This window comes from Pogoniulus pusillus, chromosome 14 (assembly GCF_015220805.1).
Source record: "Pogoniulus pusillus isolate bPogPus1 chromosome 14, bPogPus1.pri, whole genome shotgun sequence".
Classification (NCBI taxonomy): domain Eukaryota; kingdom Metazoa; phylum Chordata; class Aves; order Piciformes; family Lybiidae; genus Pogoniulus; species Pogoniulus pusillus.
This window is the reverse complement of record NC_087277.1, coordinates 27359113-27375350: the sequence shown is the minus strand read 5'-3', so window position 1 is coordinate 27375350 and position 16238 is coordinate 27359113. Positions and strand designations below refer to the sequence as shown.

Genomic DNA, 16238 nt, shown 5'->3' with positions numbered 1-16238 from the left:
CAGAAGAGACCAACTCCACCTGGCTACAGGCTCCCTTCAGGGAGTTGTAGAGAGCAATGAGACAGTCATTTAGCTAGTTCCAAGGAAGTGTTCCCTGAAGACTGGGAAAAGGTGAATGCTGTGCACATCTTCAAGAAAACTGAAAAGAGGATTTGGACATACTATAGTAAGTCTGAGGAAGGGTCCATAGAACCATCTGGAGTACCATATGTAGAAGGAGAAGCTGGGAGAACTGGTTTGTTCAGCTCTGAGGGGAGCCAGCTGAGATGTTATTCTTGTCTTCAAATATTTAACAGGAGGCTACAGACAGAGTGCAGCCTGACATTTGCTGGGGGGTGAATAATGGCAGGACAAGAGGCAAATTATAACATGGAAATTCCAGCTCTATAGAGCTATAGACAGAAATAGACACTTAAAAAAGTAATACAGAAGCACAAGAGCCCTCCCAGAAACCAGAGTCCCCAGGAGGGGCTCCCAATCACCCTTCCACCTTCTCCCCACCCCTCTACCTTACCCCAGAATTGCCTGACACTCAAGGTAGCTTAGAGGGTCAGCCAGGGGGGTTAGGAAGCAGATGGATTAGTCACACAGATGGCAGGTTAGGTTAGAGAGAGAAGTTCATGCAGCCCCAGAGACAGAGAGAAACTCCGTTATCTATGTGCTTATATTCTTGTTCTTATACATCTCAGCAAGCATATGAGTGCAGCAGACATCACCATTGTTTCCTTTTTACAGCCTGTCATCTAGTTCTCCTCACCAAAATATCCCAGCTAGGTTCAAACTAGGACACTGCCTCTAATTAGTTGTGTCTCCATTTTAGTTACACTACTACTAGTAAGTAAAATTTAGCCAGCAGTTGTAATTTCATTACACTTTAAGCAATACTTCAGCATACTGAGTAGGTTGCTGCTGTATGAGAAATGCCTTCCTAATGTTTGGATTATCATAGAATCATAGAATCAACCAGGTTGGAAGAGACCTCCAAGCTCATCCAGTCCAATGCCAGCAGAGGAAAATTTAGGGCAACAGTTTGTTGGTTGTTACAAATGACAGTGAAAAGTATCACAGTATCACACAGTATCACAGTATCACCAAGGTTGGAAGAGACCTCACAGATCATCAAGTCCAAGCCTTTACCACAGAGCTCAAGGCCAGACCATGGCACCAAGTGCCACGTCCAGTCCTGCCTTGAACAGCTCCAGGGACGGCGACTCCACCACCTCCCCGGGCAGCCCATTCCAGTGTCCAATGACTCTCTCAGGGAAGAACTTTCTCCTCACCTCCAGCCTAAATCTCCCCTGGTGCAGCTTGAGGCTGTGTCCTCTCGTTCTGGTGCTGGCCACCTGAGAGAAGAGAGCAACCTCCTCCTGGCCACAACCTCCCCTCAGGTAGTTGTAGACAGCAATAAGATCTCCCCTGAGCCTCCTCTTCTCCAGGCTAACCAATCCCAGCTCCCTCAGCCTCTCCTCGTAGGGCTGTGCTCAAGGCCTCTCCCCAGCCTCGTCACCCTTCTCTGGACACGCTCAAGCATCTCAATGTCCCTCCTAAACTGGGGGGCCCAGAACTGAACACAGGACTCAAGGTGTGGTCTAAGCAGTGCAGAGTACAGGGGCAGAATGACCTCCCTGCTCCTGCTGACCACACCATTGCTGATGCAGGCCAGGATGCCACTGGCTCTCTTGGCCACCTGGGCACACTGCTGGCTCATGTTCAGGCGGGTATCGATCAGCACCCCCAGATCCCTTTCTGTTTGCCTGTGTTGAAAGGCATTTTAAATCTGTAATGTTGATTAGCAAATGTTACTCTCTGTCAGGCTTTTTTTTTTTTTTGGCATGCTGTAAATAACTCATCTTCAAATAATTTGCCAGAGTAATTAAATTTAGATTACACATTTCTCATTTCAAATATTTTGACTCTTATCTCTTTGCTTTGCCGTTGTGGCTTAATTGGGGTGGTCTGTATAAACGGACAATAAATTTATATACCTTTGTTATAAAGATCAGTCAGTGAATAGAACTTGGTATTCATCCCAGGCAGAAATATGATTGAATGTATTTGCAAGATTAAAGCACTGAATTTTACTTTTTTTTTCCTTTTTTTTTTTTTCCTAATTAAAGGCAATTAAAGATTTGCAGGCACAAATAAAAGACAATGAATTGAAGAATAAGTGGAGGAGCAAGTCCATTTGCAGGTGAAAAGAAGTGCCTTTGAAGCAGAACCAGCTGTATTTTCCCTGAAAGAATAACAGTTTAGGAAGCTTTTCTGCATGTGCTTGCTTGATAGCATAATGTACTCCTAAGCAGCTTACCCAGTGCAGTGCTCAGAAAATAGCAGTGCATTAATTTTTAAAGTAGCAAATGCAACGCTGCCACATGATGATAATGAAGGTGGATATTGTAAAGTCTACTGAGAGAAAAGAAAGCAGGGAGCTCCCAAAATGTGAACATTTATAAAACAATAACTAGATATTCATATGATAATAAGCTTGGACAGCAGCATCAACAAAGGCCAAAGATGCAGCCCCAGTTTCTGCCTGAGCCTGGGGAATTGAAAAGCAGAGTTTAGTTTGTTACCCATTGCAGTAGTTTGAAGCTAGCTGGAATGTTTTGGTGAGAAGAGATAGATTACAGGCTGTGGAAGGAAAACAAGGGTGATGTCTGCTTCACTCATAGGCTTGCTGAGAGGTATAAGAACAAGAATCCAAACATAGAATCATAGAATCAACCAGGTTGGAAGAGACCTCCAAGCTCAGCCAGTCCAACCTAGCACCCAGCCCTAGCCAGTCAACTAGACCATGGCACTAAGTGCCTCATCCAGGCTTTTCTTGAACACCTCCAGGGATGGTGACTCCACCACCTCCCTGGGCAGCCCATTCCAATGCCAATCACTCTCTCTGACAACAACTTCCTCCTAACATCCAGCCTAGACCTGCCCTGGCATAACTTGAGACTGTGTCCCCTTCTTCTGTCGTTCTTCTGCTGGGGAGCTCTGAGCTACACTTCTCTCTAGCCTATCTGCTGTCTCACTGACTAATCCACTTTGCTTCCTAACCCCCTGGCTGAACCTCCATTCTTCTTTGGGACTGGGGTAAGGTTGAGAGGGGTGGGAGAAACTGGAAGGGGTGGTTGAGAGCCCCTCCTGGGGACTCAGGTTTCTGGGAGGGCTGTTGTGTTTCTGTATTACCTTTTACCTTGTCTATTTCTGTCTATAACTGTATATACTGTAAATATTTGCTTGTATCTTGTGCTAAGCTGTAAATATAAGCTTCATTCCATTTCCAGAGCTGGCTGAGTCTAGTCTGGGTGATTTCCAAAGTGTGGGGGGAGCAGGTAACACCCAAACCATCCCAAGCTTTATTTTGGTGCCTAGCGTGAGGCCATGCTAATCTCGGTATTGTTCCAATTTTAGTGTATGTACTGCTCAAGTAATGAGCTGTTGTTAGGATGAAAGAGTAAATATCTAGAGGGGTTGGGAATTGAATTTATTTTTCTTTTCCTGAGGAAGTTGTTCTGTAGATTTGTTCATTTTGTACCTTAAACAGCAGCGTCTTTAAGCATCACCTTAAATGCAGTGCTCAGTGTTGCATTCTCAGCTGGGTGTGTAACAGAGCTTTGTAGGTCTGCAGAAGTCCAGTGTTATCTATGCTACGTGCTCATGTCACAGCATTTCTGGAGACTAAAGATAGTGGTCAGTAGAACTTAATCATAGAATGCCTTAGGTTGAAAGGGACCTCAGGGACCATATTCTCCAGCTTACCTGCCGTGGGTAGGGACACCTCTCAGTTAGACATGGCTGGCCAAGGCCTCATCCAGTCTGGCTTTGAACACTCCCAGAGAGGAGGCATCCACAAGCTCCCTGAGCATCCTATTCCAAAATCTCACTACCCTTGTACTGAGGAGCTTTATCCTCAGATCCAGTCTAAACCTACTTCTCCTCCACTTAAAACCATTCTCCCTTGAACTGTCTCTAGACTCCTTTATGAAAAGTCCCTCTGCAGCCTTCCTGTAGGATCCCTGCAGGTGTTGGAAGGCTGCTCTAAGGTCCCTCTGGAGCCTTCTCCAGGCTGAAAAACCTCAGCTCCTTAAGCCTCTCCTCACAGCAGAGGTGCTCCAGCCTGAACTTGTCTAGGTGATATGTGTTATGTAGTGTAAGTGTTGCATTAATCATGGTGTTACTGAAGGATTAGGTAAAAACAATGTTTGAATATACAAGATCAGGTCACCTCTGATCTGTTACTAAAAGTACTGAATAGAAGATACACAGGATCTGAACTGCCCTTGTGAGCAGACATAAATCACACAAATTCTTGTGCAAGCCATTGATTTTTCATCCAAGTTATCAATTGGAGTTATGTGTTGTATGTTGTAAGAATCCCTTTTGCTCTGAGGGAGACACTTTGGCATTTTTCACATTACAACAGCATTTGCTAGCTCCAAAAGTCCCTTTTGTTTCACATTAATGTTCACCCCTTTCTAATTCTACATTCTCCTGTACTCAGCACTGGACAGGCCACACCTTGAATACTGTGTCCAGTTCTGGACTCCTAAGTTCAAGAGAGATGTTGAGGTGCTGGAATATGACCAGAGAAGGGTGACAAAGTTGGGGAGGGGCCTGGAGCACAAATGCTATGAGGAGAGGCTGAGGGAGCTGGGGGTGTGCAGCCTGCAGGAGAGGAGGCTCAGGGCAGACCTCATTGCTGTCTACAGCTACCTGAAGGGAGGTTGTAGCCAGGTGGGGTTGGGCTCTTCTGCCAGGCAACCAGCAACAGAACAAGGGGACACAGTCTCAAGTTGTGCCAGGGCAGGTCTAGGCTGGATGCTAGGAGGAAGTTGTTGGCAGAGAGAATGATTGGCATTGGAATGGGCTGCCCAGGGAGGTGGTGGAGTCGCCATCCCTGGAGGTGTTGAATCAAAGCCTGACTGAGGCACTTAGTGCCATGGTCTGGTTGACTGGGCAGGGCTTGTTACTAGGTTGGACTGTCTGATCTTGGAGGTCTTTTCCAACCTGGTTGATTCAATGATTCTATGATTCTGTGGTCCAGCCTAGCCTTTAGTGTTTCCAGAGATGGGGCAACTTGGTCTAGTGCTTCCACATCCTCTCTGTAGAACAACTTCTTCCTTATATGTAGACTAAATTTCCAGTTTACCTTCAAACCATTTCCTCTTGTCTTGTTGCAACAGGCCCTGATATAAAGATTGCCCTCATCTTTCTTATAGACCCTCTTGAAGTACTGGAAGGATGCTCTAAAAACCTTTTCCTCTCCAGGCTGAGCAACCCCAACTCTCTGAGCCTGTCTGCATAGGAGAGGTGCTCAAGTGCTCTGATGATTTTGGTGGCCCTCCTCTGGAGCCATTTCATCAGGTTCTTCTTGTGCTGAGGGCTCTAGACCTGGACACTGTACTCCTGGTGGGGTCTCATCAGAGCGAAATAGAGGTGCAGCATCACCTCCCTCCACCTTCTGGCCATGCCTCTTATAATGCAGCTCAGGAGAGAGTTGACTTTCTGAGCTGCAGGTGAATACTGAGGGCCACCCCATTGCTTTAACTATCTCATGTCATCCCACTCTTTCTTGGAGGCAAGCCTGATTTTATCTCCTGATATTATCCTGCTTATAGGGTGGTTAACTGGTCACATAAGATTGAACATTAATCTGGAAGTACTCCTTGGATAAGTAGAATCCAGTCTTAACCGTAGCCTTGGCACTGGAATAATGAGTTGCAGAGAGCCTGAAAACTAGAGTAAGATCACCAGTCAACTTTCCCTTTTCTAGGAATAGACTTGGTAGATGTAGTTCACAGGCTGGGTCTCCTGTGCACTATTTACCTCTGCTTGTGTTTTCTTCCCATGTTAGCCTTGGAGAGGAGGAGGGAGAATGGACAATGGGAGGAAGGGGAGGTAGATTGCAGTAGCTGACTTGTTTGCTATTCCCAAGGGCCTCACCAAGGCTTCTGGTTTTCATTCTCTAATGCCACTGCATCACTGGAAGGGAAAGCACTGACTGTGCTGCTTTATTTACCCTGGACAGGAGAGCAGCAAACCTGAGTTGAGAGAGCTGAAGCTGAACTTAGTGTTTTAGAGGAAGGCACTTCACCATTCTTAAACCTATCTCAGATAGATACACTTCCATCCTTTAGTTCACAGGGCAGAAAGAACACCTCCACCATGAATTGGAAGTTGACTGCCAACAAACAAACAAAAAGAATCAAGACAGGGGTATGTTTATGCCAGATTTCATCCTGGAGCAAATTTTTATGAGGTATAAAGTTCTGCAATTTCTAATGGCATTCCTGGCAGCTCTTTATTTCACAGCACAAGTACAACCGCCGTATGTGAAGGAGAAGAAAAGCTTTCTCTTCCTGCCTGCCTTTGTCCTGTGACCTGTTCATTTGGTGGGACCTATATTTCTTCCTCTAATGGTTCAAAAATATTGCTGCACTCTGCTGCATCCCTCTTATTAGATATCACTGACTTCTGAGGAGCAGTGCTGCAGTGGTCCTGTCCTGTGAGTGAGATTGATTGAACAGTTTAATATATTTGGAGCATCAGACATAAATAATCATTCTGACATCTTTGCTTCATTCTCTCCTTGGATAGGCAAGTGATTCTCCCCCTTTGCTCTGCTTTCATCAGACCCCACCTGGAGTACTGTGTGCAGTTCTGGAGCCCCCAACACAAGAAGGACATGGAACTGTTGGAGCCAGTCCAGAGGAGGGCCACAAAGATGCTCAGAGGGCTGCAGCAGCTCTGCTATGAGGACAGGCTACAAGAGTTGGGGTTCTTTAGCCTGGAGAAGAGAAGGCTTTGAGGAGACCTTACAGTGGCCTTCCAGTGTCTGAAGGGGACTACAGGAAGGCTGAGGAGGGACTATTGACAAGGTCTTGTCATGACAGGACGAGGAGTAATGGGTTTAAACTGGCAGAGGGGAGATTCAAACTAGGTGTTAGCAAAGGGTGGTGAGATACTGGCATGGATGTCCAGGGACGTTGTGGCTGCTCCCTCCCTGGAAGTGTTTAAGGCCAGGTTAGATGAGGCTTTGAGCAACCTGTTCTAGTGGGAGGTGTCCCTGCCTATGGCAGGGGGTTGGAACTGGATGATCTTTGAGGTCCCTTCCAACCTAAACCATTCTATGTATGTTTGAGGGGTTCATTTGCAATAGATATAGCATCAGTTATTTTTCCTGTTGTCACTGAGCACTTTCTAAGTTATTTCAGGTCTTTTATGAGCAGTATCTGACCAAAGGATAGCACAGAGACCTTCACAACATATATTCCCTAGGGTCAAGGAGAGATTATGCAATGAATGCAAATTTGTGATGCCCAGCATCCACAGCATGCTGCAGGGAGGAGCTCTGGATTGAATATCAGCAGAGTGATATAAAGAGTAGACAAAGGCAGAGTTGTGTTTCTGTGAATCCAGTATATCACTGGAGAAGACCTTTCTTTTCCAATCCATGGTTTGGAATTTCACCACTGCACTGTAGTAACCCTTTTTGGAGGGTGACCATGGGATAAGAAGATTGCACTGTTGATTATGAACGTTAGATCACATCTGTTTGAGCACAGGGGGGTGTTGCACACACAAAACTGTTGGGCACAGCATTGGAGGAAAGGTTAAATTGTTGGACTATAATAATCCTGAAAGATAGCGTACAGCTAGGTAGAATGAGTGGTTTAAAAGTGGCCAAACATTTCTGCTTTAAGCATTGGAGCTCAGCTTTGGAAGGAGGCAAAAAGGACAAAAAGGCATGGGTGCATTAGGGGAAAAAAGGGAAACAACCTTTTTTGAGATGCTAAATTGATTGCACCTGGGCTCTACCCTTCTGAGCAGTTTCTTCACCAGATCCTCTTTTTATTCTCCTTTTGTGACTGCATTTGTACCTTGACTTCTGTTGACTTAAGGAAGCTGTGGTTAATAGTACAGAGTACAGCAGTAACAAGCAGCAAAAATATCCCTGAGAGATAGCAAGTGTTTTATGCTTTATTATTAAGTTGAGATAAACAACTTATGCCATTTCCAACTGCTTGCATGTCCTCCTCTGAACTTAGTTCATACAAACTCACAGTAATTGAGCCTTTGGCTGCACTCTTTGTGACTGCAAGAGGTAGTGCCCATAACTTTGCAGCAGTCTAAGATTTCCAGAAGATTCTGTGTAACATGTTTCTACAATGAGATGATGGGAAGCAGTCACAGAAACACAGAATGTCAGGAGTTGGAAGGGGCCTCAAAAGATCATCCAGTCCAACCTCCCTGCCAGAGCAGGATCACCTAGGGTAGGTCACACAGGGATACATCCCATCAGGTTTTGACTGTCTCCAGAGAAGGAGACTCCACAATGTCTCTGGGCAGCCTGCTTCAGCACTCTGTCGCTCTCACAGTGAAAAAGGTTTTCCTTATGTTTCAGTGGAACCTCCTCTGCTCCAGCTTGCACTCGTTGCCTCTTGTCCTGTCGTTGGACATCCCTGAGCAGAGCCTGGTTCCATCCTCCTGACACTGCCCTGCACATCTTTATCAACATGAATGAGGTCACCCCTCAGCTTCCTCTTTTCTAGGCTAAAAAGCCCCAGCTCCCTCAGCCTTTCCTCAGAAGGGAGATGTTCCTACTCCCTTCATCATCTTTGTGGCTCTGCACTAGACTCTTTCGAGCAGTTCTCCGAGGTCCTTCTTGAACTGAGACAATATTCCAGATGCTGCCTCACCAGGGCAGACTAGAGGGAGAGAAGAACCTCTCTGAACCTACCAACCACACCCCTTCTGATACACCCCTGAATACAATTTGCCTTCTTGGACACAGGGCACATTACTGGTTCATGGGCATCCTTCTGTTCACCAGGACCCCTGTGGTTTTATTAGTGCATACTTGGGCTGACCTGCAAGTCTGTTGAGTTCTGGTACTTGGAAGTAACACTCCAGTTGAGAGTGATGGAACATTTACACTCACCATGGTGCCCTGTTCACACATTTAGATGCACATTTGGGGTGATGAGCCAACAAAAATTATAAGGGGAATTTTCTTTTGACTGGAATGTGATCATCCAATGCTGATTTTTTTGTCTCTTGTTGCTGTCATTCTCTGTGTTAAGGACAGTCATTCCATGGGTCAAGACCCTGTGTTACAGTGTAGCTCCTGTTTGATGTGCTGGACTATGGGATGCTTTCAAAATGTTAGATCTGCCTTTACAACCTCATTAATTGTTAATATTCTCTATTGTTTATTTGTTTAATGAATTTGTTGGGGTTTTTTTGCATCATTTTCCTTAAATGTTGTTTTCTTCTCTAGGAAAACAAGACTATAAGAAAACCAGACCTATGTTAAGAGCTACAAGATTAAAAGCAGAGGCCAAAAAAACTGGACTAGGAGTAAAGGTAGAGATCTGTTTGATAGTTTATACCACCTTTGTGTGTGTGTTGCTTTCTTTTCCCCATAGGTGTACTGTGTGAGTATTGATTTCTGAGACATATCATTTATGACACTTCAAAATCTAAATGGAATGCCAGAATCTAAAATATTTATGAGGGATTGCTTTTACTTAACCCTAAAACAACTTGAGTAGTTGATATGCTGAAAGATTTAAAGTGGTCCTTGTTCTTGGTGTGATACATACTTACATTTGAGGTCAGTAAAGTATTAGACCTTTAAAAACTGATCTTTTCAGGGAGCCTCTCCTTACCTATGACAAACAGTTGAATAATTTCATATACTTGTACAAATTACAATAATCATCTTCCTTCTATCTCTTACTATCCTATACCCAGGAGTAATTTAAAGACTGACTTTGATAAGTATTGTCAGTTCTCAGCATTATTATCCTTGGAAAAATAAGGCTTAACTAACAGCAAAGCACATGTTGAAGACCCCAAGCAGTGCTACAGGCTGGGGACAGAGAGGCTGGAGAGCAGCCAGGAAGAAAGGCACCTGGCGGTGATCGTAGATAGTAGCTGAACATGAGCCAGCAGTGTGCCCAGGTGGTCAGGAGAGCCAATGGCATCCTGGCCTGGCTTAGGAACAGTGTGGACAGCAGGACAAGGGAGATTCTTCTGCCCCTGTACTCAGCACTGGTCAGGCCACACCTTGAGTGCTGTGTCCAGTTCTGGGCCCCTCAATTCAAGAGAGATGTTGAGATACTGGAAGGTGTCCAGAGAAGGGCAACAAAGCTGGTGAGGGGCCTGGAACACAAACCCTGTGAGGAGAGGCTGAGGGAGCTGGGGGTGTGCAGCCTGCAGAAGAGGAGGCTCAGGGCAAACCTCATTGCTGCCTACAACTACCTCAAGGGAGGCTGTATCCAGGTGGGGGTTGGTCTCTTCTGCCAGGCAACCAGCAACAGAACAAGGGGACATAGTATTGAGTTGTACCAGGGGAGCTCTAGGCTGGATGTGAGGAGGAAGTTCCTGGCAGAGAGAGTGATTGGCATTGGAATGGGCTGCCCAGGGAGGTGGTGGAGTCACCATCCCTGGGGGTGTTGAAGAGAAGACTGAATGAGGCTCTTAGTGCCATGGTCTAGGTGACTGGCTAGAGCTAGGTTGGACTGGGTGATGTTGGAGGTCTCTTCCAACCTGATTGATTCTATGAGTCTGTGAAAGTGCTGTACTTCATTTCAGAACTGTCCCCTTTTCGGGCAGGCATAAATTACTGTAACAACCATTTTTATCATGGCTGTGAAGATGAGCAAGAAAGATGACCAGGAATACTTTGTACTGTCTACTACCCTGTGTGCCATCATTATTTGAGTTGCATCTGTTTGTTTTGCCCTCAAACTTCTTCTTTGTTTTGTTTTTGAATCAAATTGGTGCACAATTAACATAGCAGCAAGGATGAAAACTGAGCAAAATTAGAAAGTGTCTACTTGGGTATTCCAGTGAAAGGAACTACAGAAGTGTTAAGAAAGAGAACATTTTCTTGTTTCTGGCAGATGAGAGATGATTTTTTTTTCCAAGTTATAGCTTATAGCAAATGCCAAGGTATTACTACCAAGCTGGAACAGCTGTTGAGCTGCCAGATGATGTATTTGGTTGTCTTCCAGAATTTGCTATTATAATCACGGAGCAGTGCTTTCCTTTTGCTCCTGATTGCTGATCTCCATCAAGCATTGCCGTGCCATGCAGTATGTTTTCACAACATAATCTCCTCAGTTAGTGCTCTGTGGCAGCTTTTAATGAGAAAAAGTAGATTGGCTTTTTTGTTTAAAGAATAGATTATTAACCTTTTTTACTTTTCATTTTACCATCAATGGTGTAACCTCTGAAAAGTGATGTTCTCTCTTGGAAACTTTTAGTCTACAGCCCAGTTCTTTTCAGATATGCAATATGTGTTCTTTTTGCATGTCTTTCATATGTGGTCATAGAATCATAGAATCCTAGAATCAGTGTCCCAGGTTGAGGCTATAGGGTTAAAAACATTTTTTGGGGACTAGAAGATTGTTATTCAATCCCATAATTCTGACAAATCATTCAGGTTGGAAGAGACTTCCAAGATCAGCCAGTCCAACCTAGCACCCAGCCCTAGACAATCAACTAGACCATGGCACTAAGTGCCTCAGCCAGGCTTTGCTTCAACACCTCCAGGGATGGTGACTCCACCACCTCCCTGGGCAGCCCACTCCAATGCCAATCACTCTCTCTGCCAACAACTTCCTCCTAACATCCAGCCTAGACCTCCTCTGGCACAACTTGAGACTGTGTCCCCTTGTTCTGTTGCTGCTTGCCTGGCAGAAGAGACCAACCCCCAGCTGGCTACAGCCTCCCTTCAGGTAGTTGTAGACAGCAATGAGGTCACCCCTAAGATTCCTCTTTTCCAGGCTGCACACCCCCAGCTTCCTCAGCCTCTCATCACAGGGTTTGTGTTCCAAGCCTTTCACCTGCTTTGTCACCCTTCTCTGGACACCTTCCATCACCTCAGCATATGTCTGGGTGGTGGAGTCACCATCCCTGGAGGTGTTCAAGAAAAGCCTGGATGAGGCACTTAGTGCCATGGTCTGGTTGACTGGATAAGGCTGGGTGCTAGGTTGGACTGGGTGATGTTGGAGGTCTCTTCCAACCTGGTTGATTCTATGTATATTGCATTTGTTTAGCCAGCTTGCAGTATGTGATGCAGTATGCAGCATTTCAAAACACATCAACATTTTCTGACAAAGGCTAAATTGCTGTTAATAAAAGTATTGTAGGGCAAGGATATCCTGGTCATACCTGCAAAGGCACAAGGTCTCTGAAAGAGGAAAACCTTTCTACTCCTGATACCTAAACCAAAACCTTTTGCACTGCCACTTAAAATGCACTTTTAGAGCTCACTGATATCTCTAGAGCTGTTTTGCAGTAGTGTCTTGAAGCACTGTGGTGGTTTGGGTGTCACCCATCCCCCAATACTTAAGAAAATCACTCCGACTAGGCTCAGTCATTCTGGAAATTGAAGGAATGAAGCTGTATTTACAGCTTAGCACAAGATACAAGCAGGTATTTACAATGTATGTGCAGCTACAGACAGAAATAGGCAAGTTAAAAAGGTAATACAGAAACACAGCAGCCCTTCCAGAAACCAGAGTCCCCAGGAGGGGCTCCCAACCCCCCTTCCACCTTCTGCCCACACCTCTACCTTACCCCAGGCTTTGCCTTATGTTCAAGGTGAGTTTGGAGGGTCGGCTAAGGAGGTTAGGAAGCAGATGGATTAGTCACACAGACAGCAGGTAAGAGAGAGAAGTTCATGCAGCCCCAGAGCCCAGAGAGAGACTCTGTTATCTATGTTTATGTTCTTGTTCTTATCCATCTCAGCAAGCCTATGAGTGCAGCAGACATCACCATTGTTTCCTTTCCACAGTCTATCATCTAATTCTTCTCACCAAGATATCCCAACTAGGCTCAAACTAGCACAAGCACTTCTATTCATAGATACATAGAATGGTTTAGGTTGGAAAGGACCTTTAAGTTCATCTAGTTCTAACCCCTCTGCTTCCACACTTTCCACTAACCCTGGTTGCTCATCCAACCTGGCCTTGAACACCTCCAGGGAGGAGGCATCCGTGACCTCCCTGAGCAACCTGTTCCAGTGTCTCACCACCCTCACTGCAAAGAATTTCTTCCTAATCTCCAGTCTACATCTGCCCTCCTCAACCTTCAATCCATTCCCTCTCATCCTATCACTACAAGCCCTTGTAAAATGTCCTTCCTTGGCTTTCATGCAGGCCTCCTTTAGGTACTGGAAGGCAACTCTGTGGTCTCCCAGAGCCAGTTCCTCTTCCTTGCTGTAAACTAAGACTTGGTGTAGTATTTCAGGGGAAAAAATAAAGAAGACTGGAGAATAGCAAAGAGATTTTAGTCCTTAATTTCCATGAAGATAATGGAATTCAATTGTTGTGTATTTCACCATGAGAGCTGACAACATTCACCTACGAAAAAGGCCCTAGAAATGACATAAAACTTTTCAGAGCCAGTCCCCTGGAGATCCTTCACAATTCATTGCTGGCATATTAATTAGCTTGTCTTGTCAAACTTTGATTGCTCTGTCATTTTAATGCAAGGTTTAAAGTAACCAAGTTTCTTTCAATCACTGCCACTTAGTACTTTTTAATTTCCCCAATGAGAGATTTTTATCTGTGTTGATAATGTCAGAGAAGCAGCTAAGCACTAATAACTATCAAAAAGTTATTTCTAGCAGGGTGACCCTGCTAGTATTTGAGGTGTAATATTTACTCTTTCAGTATGTTTTAAAACTCAAGATTGCAGCAGAGCTATTGTGCTGCCTCTGTTTGTGGATGTGACATCAAAGCAGGCAGTGCCAAAATGTGTGGTGTCTCTTGAACCCCTGTCTTGAGAAACAACCCAGAGAGATGCTGGTGTTTGGATAAGACAAAATTCTTTGTAGCAGTACCAAAAAGGGAGTCTTTGAACCTTCTCTTTGTGGTTGTTTTGTTGTCCTTTCCTGGAGATCTTGGACTGCTGGAAACCTGCCTGCCTGCTCATCCTGAATGCTGCATTCAGTTTTGGGCTCCCCAGTTGAAGAAGGACAGGGATCTGCTGGAGAGGGTCCAGCAGAGGGCTATGAGGATGATGAGGGGACTGGAGGGCATGGCTGATGAGAGGCTGAGAGACCTGGGGCTTTTTAGTCTGGAAAAGAGAAGGTTGAGAGGGCATCTGATGAATGTTTATAAGTATCTGAGGGCTGCCAGGAGGGGGGGACAGGCTCTGCTCACTGCTCCCTGGGGTAGGACAAGGAGCAATGGGTGTAAGTTGCAGCAAAAGAGGTTCTGCCTCAACACAAGGGGGAACTTCTTTACTGTGAGGGTCCCAGAGCACTGGCACAGGCTCCCCAGAGAGGTTGTGGAGTCTCCTTCTCTGGAGCCTATCAAGGCCTGTCTGGATGTGTTCCTCTGTGATCTGTGTCAGATAGGATTGTCCTGCTCTGGCAGGGGGGGTTGGACTCTGTGATCTCCTTGGGTCCTTTCCATCCCCTAGCATCCTGTGAGCCTGTGAGCCTCACCAGGTGGAAAAGCAAGGGACCTGCACCATCGGTGCTGACTCTGCTCTCAGTGGATGAGGGAGAGGAACCAGCAGGAGGGCAGCAAGCAAACACGGTTGTGGAATGTGGAAACTGTCCCAGATCTCCGGGCTTTGGTATGCAGAAGAGGAAAGTAATGGAAGTTCTTAGGGAGAGATTTCTTTCACAAGCTGCCAGAATGAATCAGTGGTCCGTGGGATAGATGATGAAGTTTTCTCTCTTGTTGAAAGGTAGACACAAATCTGAACAGTAGTGTTTTACACCCACTTGCAAAGATGTAATTGACTGCAGAATATGCTCCACAGAGAATTATCAGCAATGTTGTACATCCACTGAGCTAAGGAAAAGAAATGTTTCCTAAACTAGTGAGAGCTTAACAGTCTGTCATGCTTTTGTGTAGCCACTTAATCTATTGTGTAGCCAGCTAGCTCACTGCTAACGGTTTATCTCATCTGGAACAAGTTAGGGCTGAAGAGATAACAAGACTTTCCTAGTGTATTTTGGCCGAGGGCATTCTCTGATTTCACACTGCTCATAAGCTGCTAAGTTAGTGAACTACATTTGCCAAGATAAATTGGGAATATAGTTTCACAGCTTTGCAGAAACAAAGGCCACAGGGGACCATTAGATCATTTGATCTGCCCTTCTATATGTTACAGGTCATAAAACTTCATCCAAATAATTCCTAGCGAGTCCAAGAGCCAAAATACTGAGTTTTCAAACCAGTTTATGTGCCTCACACAAAGAGCAGAGCGGCTTAATGTGCCACCAATGAACAAAAGTGTAATATTCCAAGTGATCCCTGTAGTCAGACTTTGATCCCTGACTTTGAAATGGAAAGGAAGGGAAAAATCCCTTACAAAGAGGAAAACATAATCAGATTGCTCCCATCTGTCCCTGGTCTGACCAGTGCATGTAAGTACAGTAATCATGGTGGTTTGAGCATGTCAACAAGATGCACCAAGCAGGAGCTTAGGAGGATTTTCTGTACCATCTCAGAGCAGAAGTCCATCATTCTCAGGCTTTGGTCTCTACTTATGACCAGTCCTTAGCACTTCAAAGAGCAGCTGACAACGACAGAAGCTCAGATCTCAGTAGTGAAATCAGTACAATTGGAGGAGAATCTTGTAAAACATAAGGAAACTTCTTTTGGTCCTATGTAGGTAAGTCTGAAGCACTGGGGTGTGAGGAGCCATCACTTCTAACAAGCAGTTATTTCAGGGGTTCAGAAGGCCCTGACACTACCATGGAAGCACTCTCAGAAAGACTGAGAGAGCTGGGACTGTTTAGACAGGAGGAGAGAAGGCTGAGAGGGGTTCTTATTTAATCTCTATGAATATCTGAGGTGTGGGTGTCAAGAGGGAGGGGACAGATTCTTTTCAGGGGCACACTGAACAAGGAAAAGAGATATAAGCTAGAACACAATAAGTTCCACCTCAGCATGAGGAGAAACTTCTTTTTCAGCCTGGAGAAGAGAAGGATTCGAGGAAACCTTATAGTGGCCTTCCAGTATCTGGAGGAGATGTACAGGAAGGCTGGGGAGGGACTATTTACAAGGTCTTGTCATGACAGGATGAGGGGTAATAGGTTTCAACTGGCAGAGGGGAGATTCAAACTAGGTGTTAGGAAAGGGAGAGTCCAGCAGAGAGCTATGAGGATGATTAGGTGACAGAAGGGCATGGCTTATGAGGAGAGGCCGAGGGGCTTGGGACTTTGGAATCTGGAGAAGAGAAGACTGAGAGGGCATCTGATAAAT

The 16238-nt window shown here is 45.3% G+C and overlaps 1 protein-coding gene across 3 annotated transcripts in view; it reads left to right on the top strand.

The window, feature by feature from the left end:
* Positions 1-16238, top strand: part of TRIQK (triple QxxK/R motif containing) — a 77644-nt gene that overhangs the window by 46297 nt on the left and 15109 nt on the right. For all 3 annotated transcript variants that reach the window (XM_064154685.1, XM_064154687.1, XM_064154686.1), the window contains exon 3: positions 9278-9363. In XM_064154685.1, coding sequence (XP_064010755.1) covers positions 9278-9363 — 86 coding nt within the window. The remainder of the gene's footprint in view (positions 1-9277; positions 9364-16238) is intronic.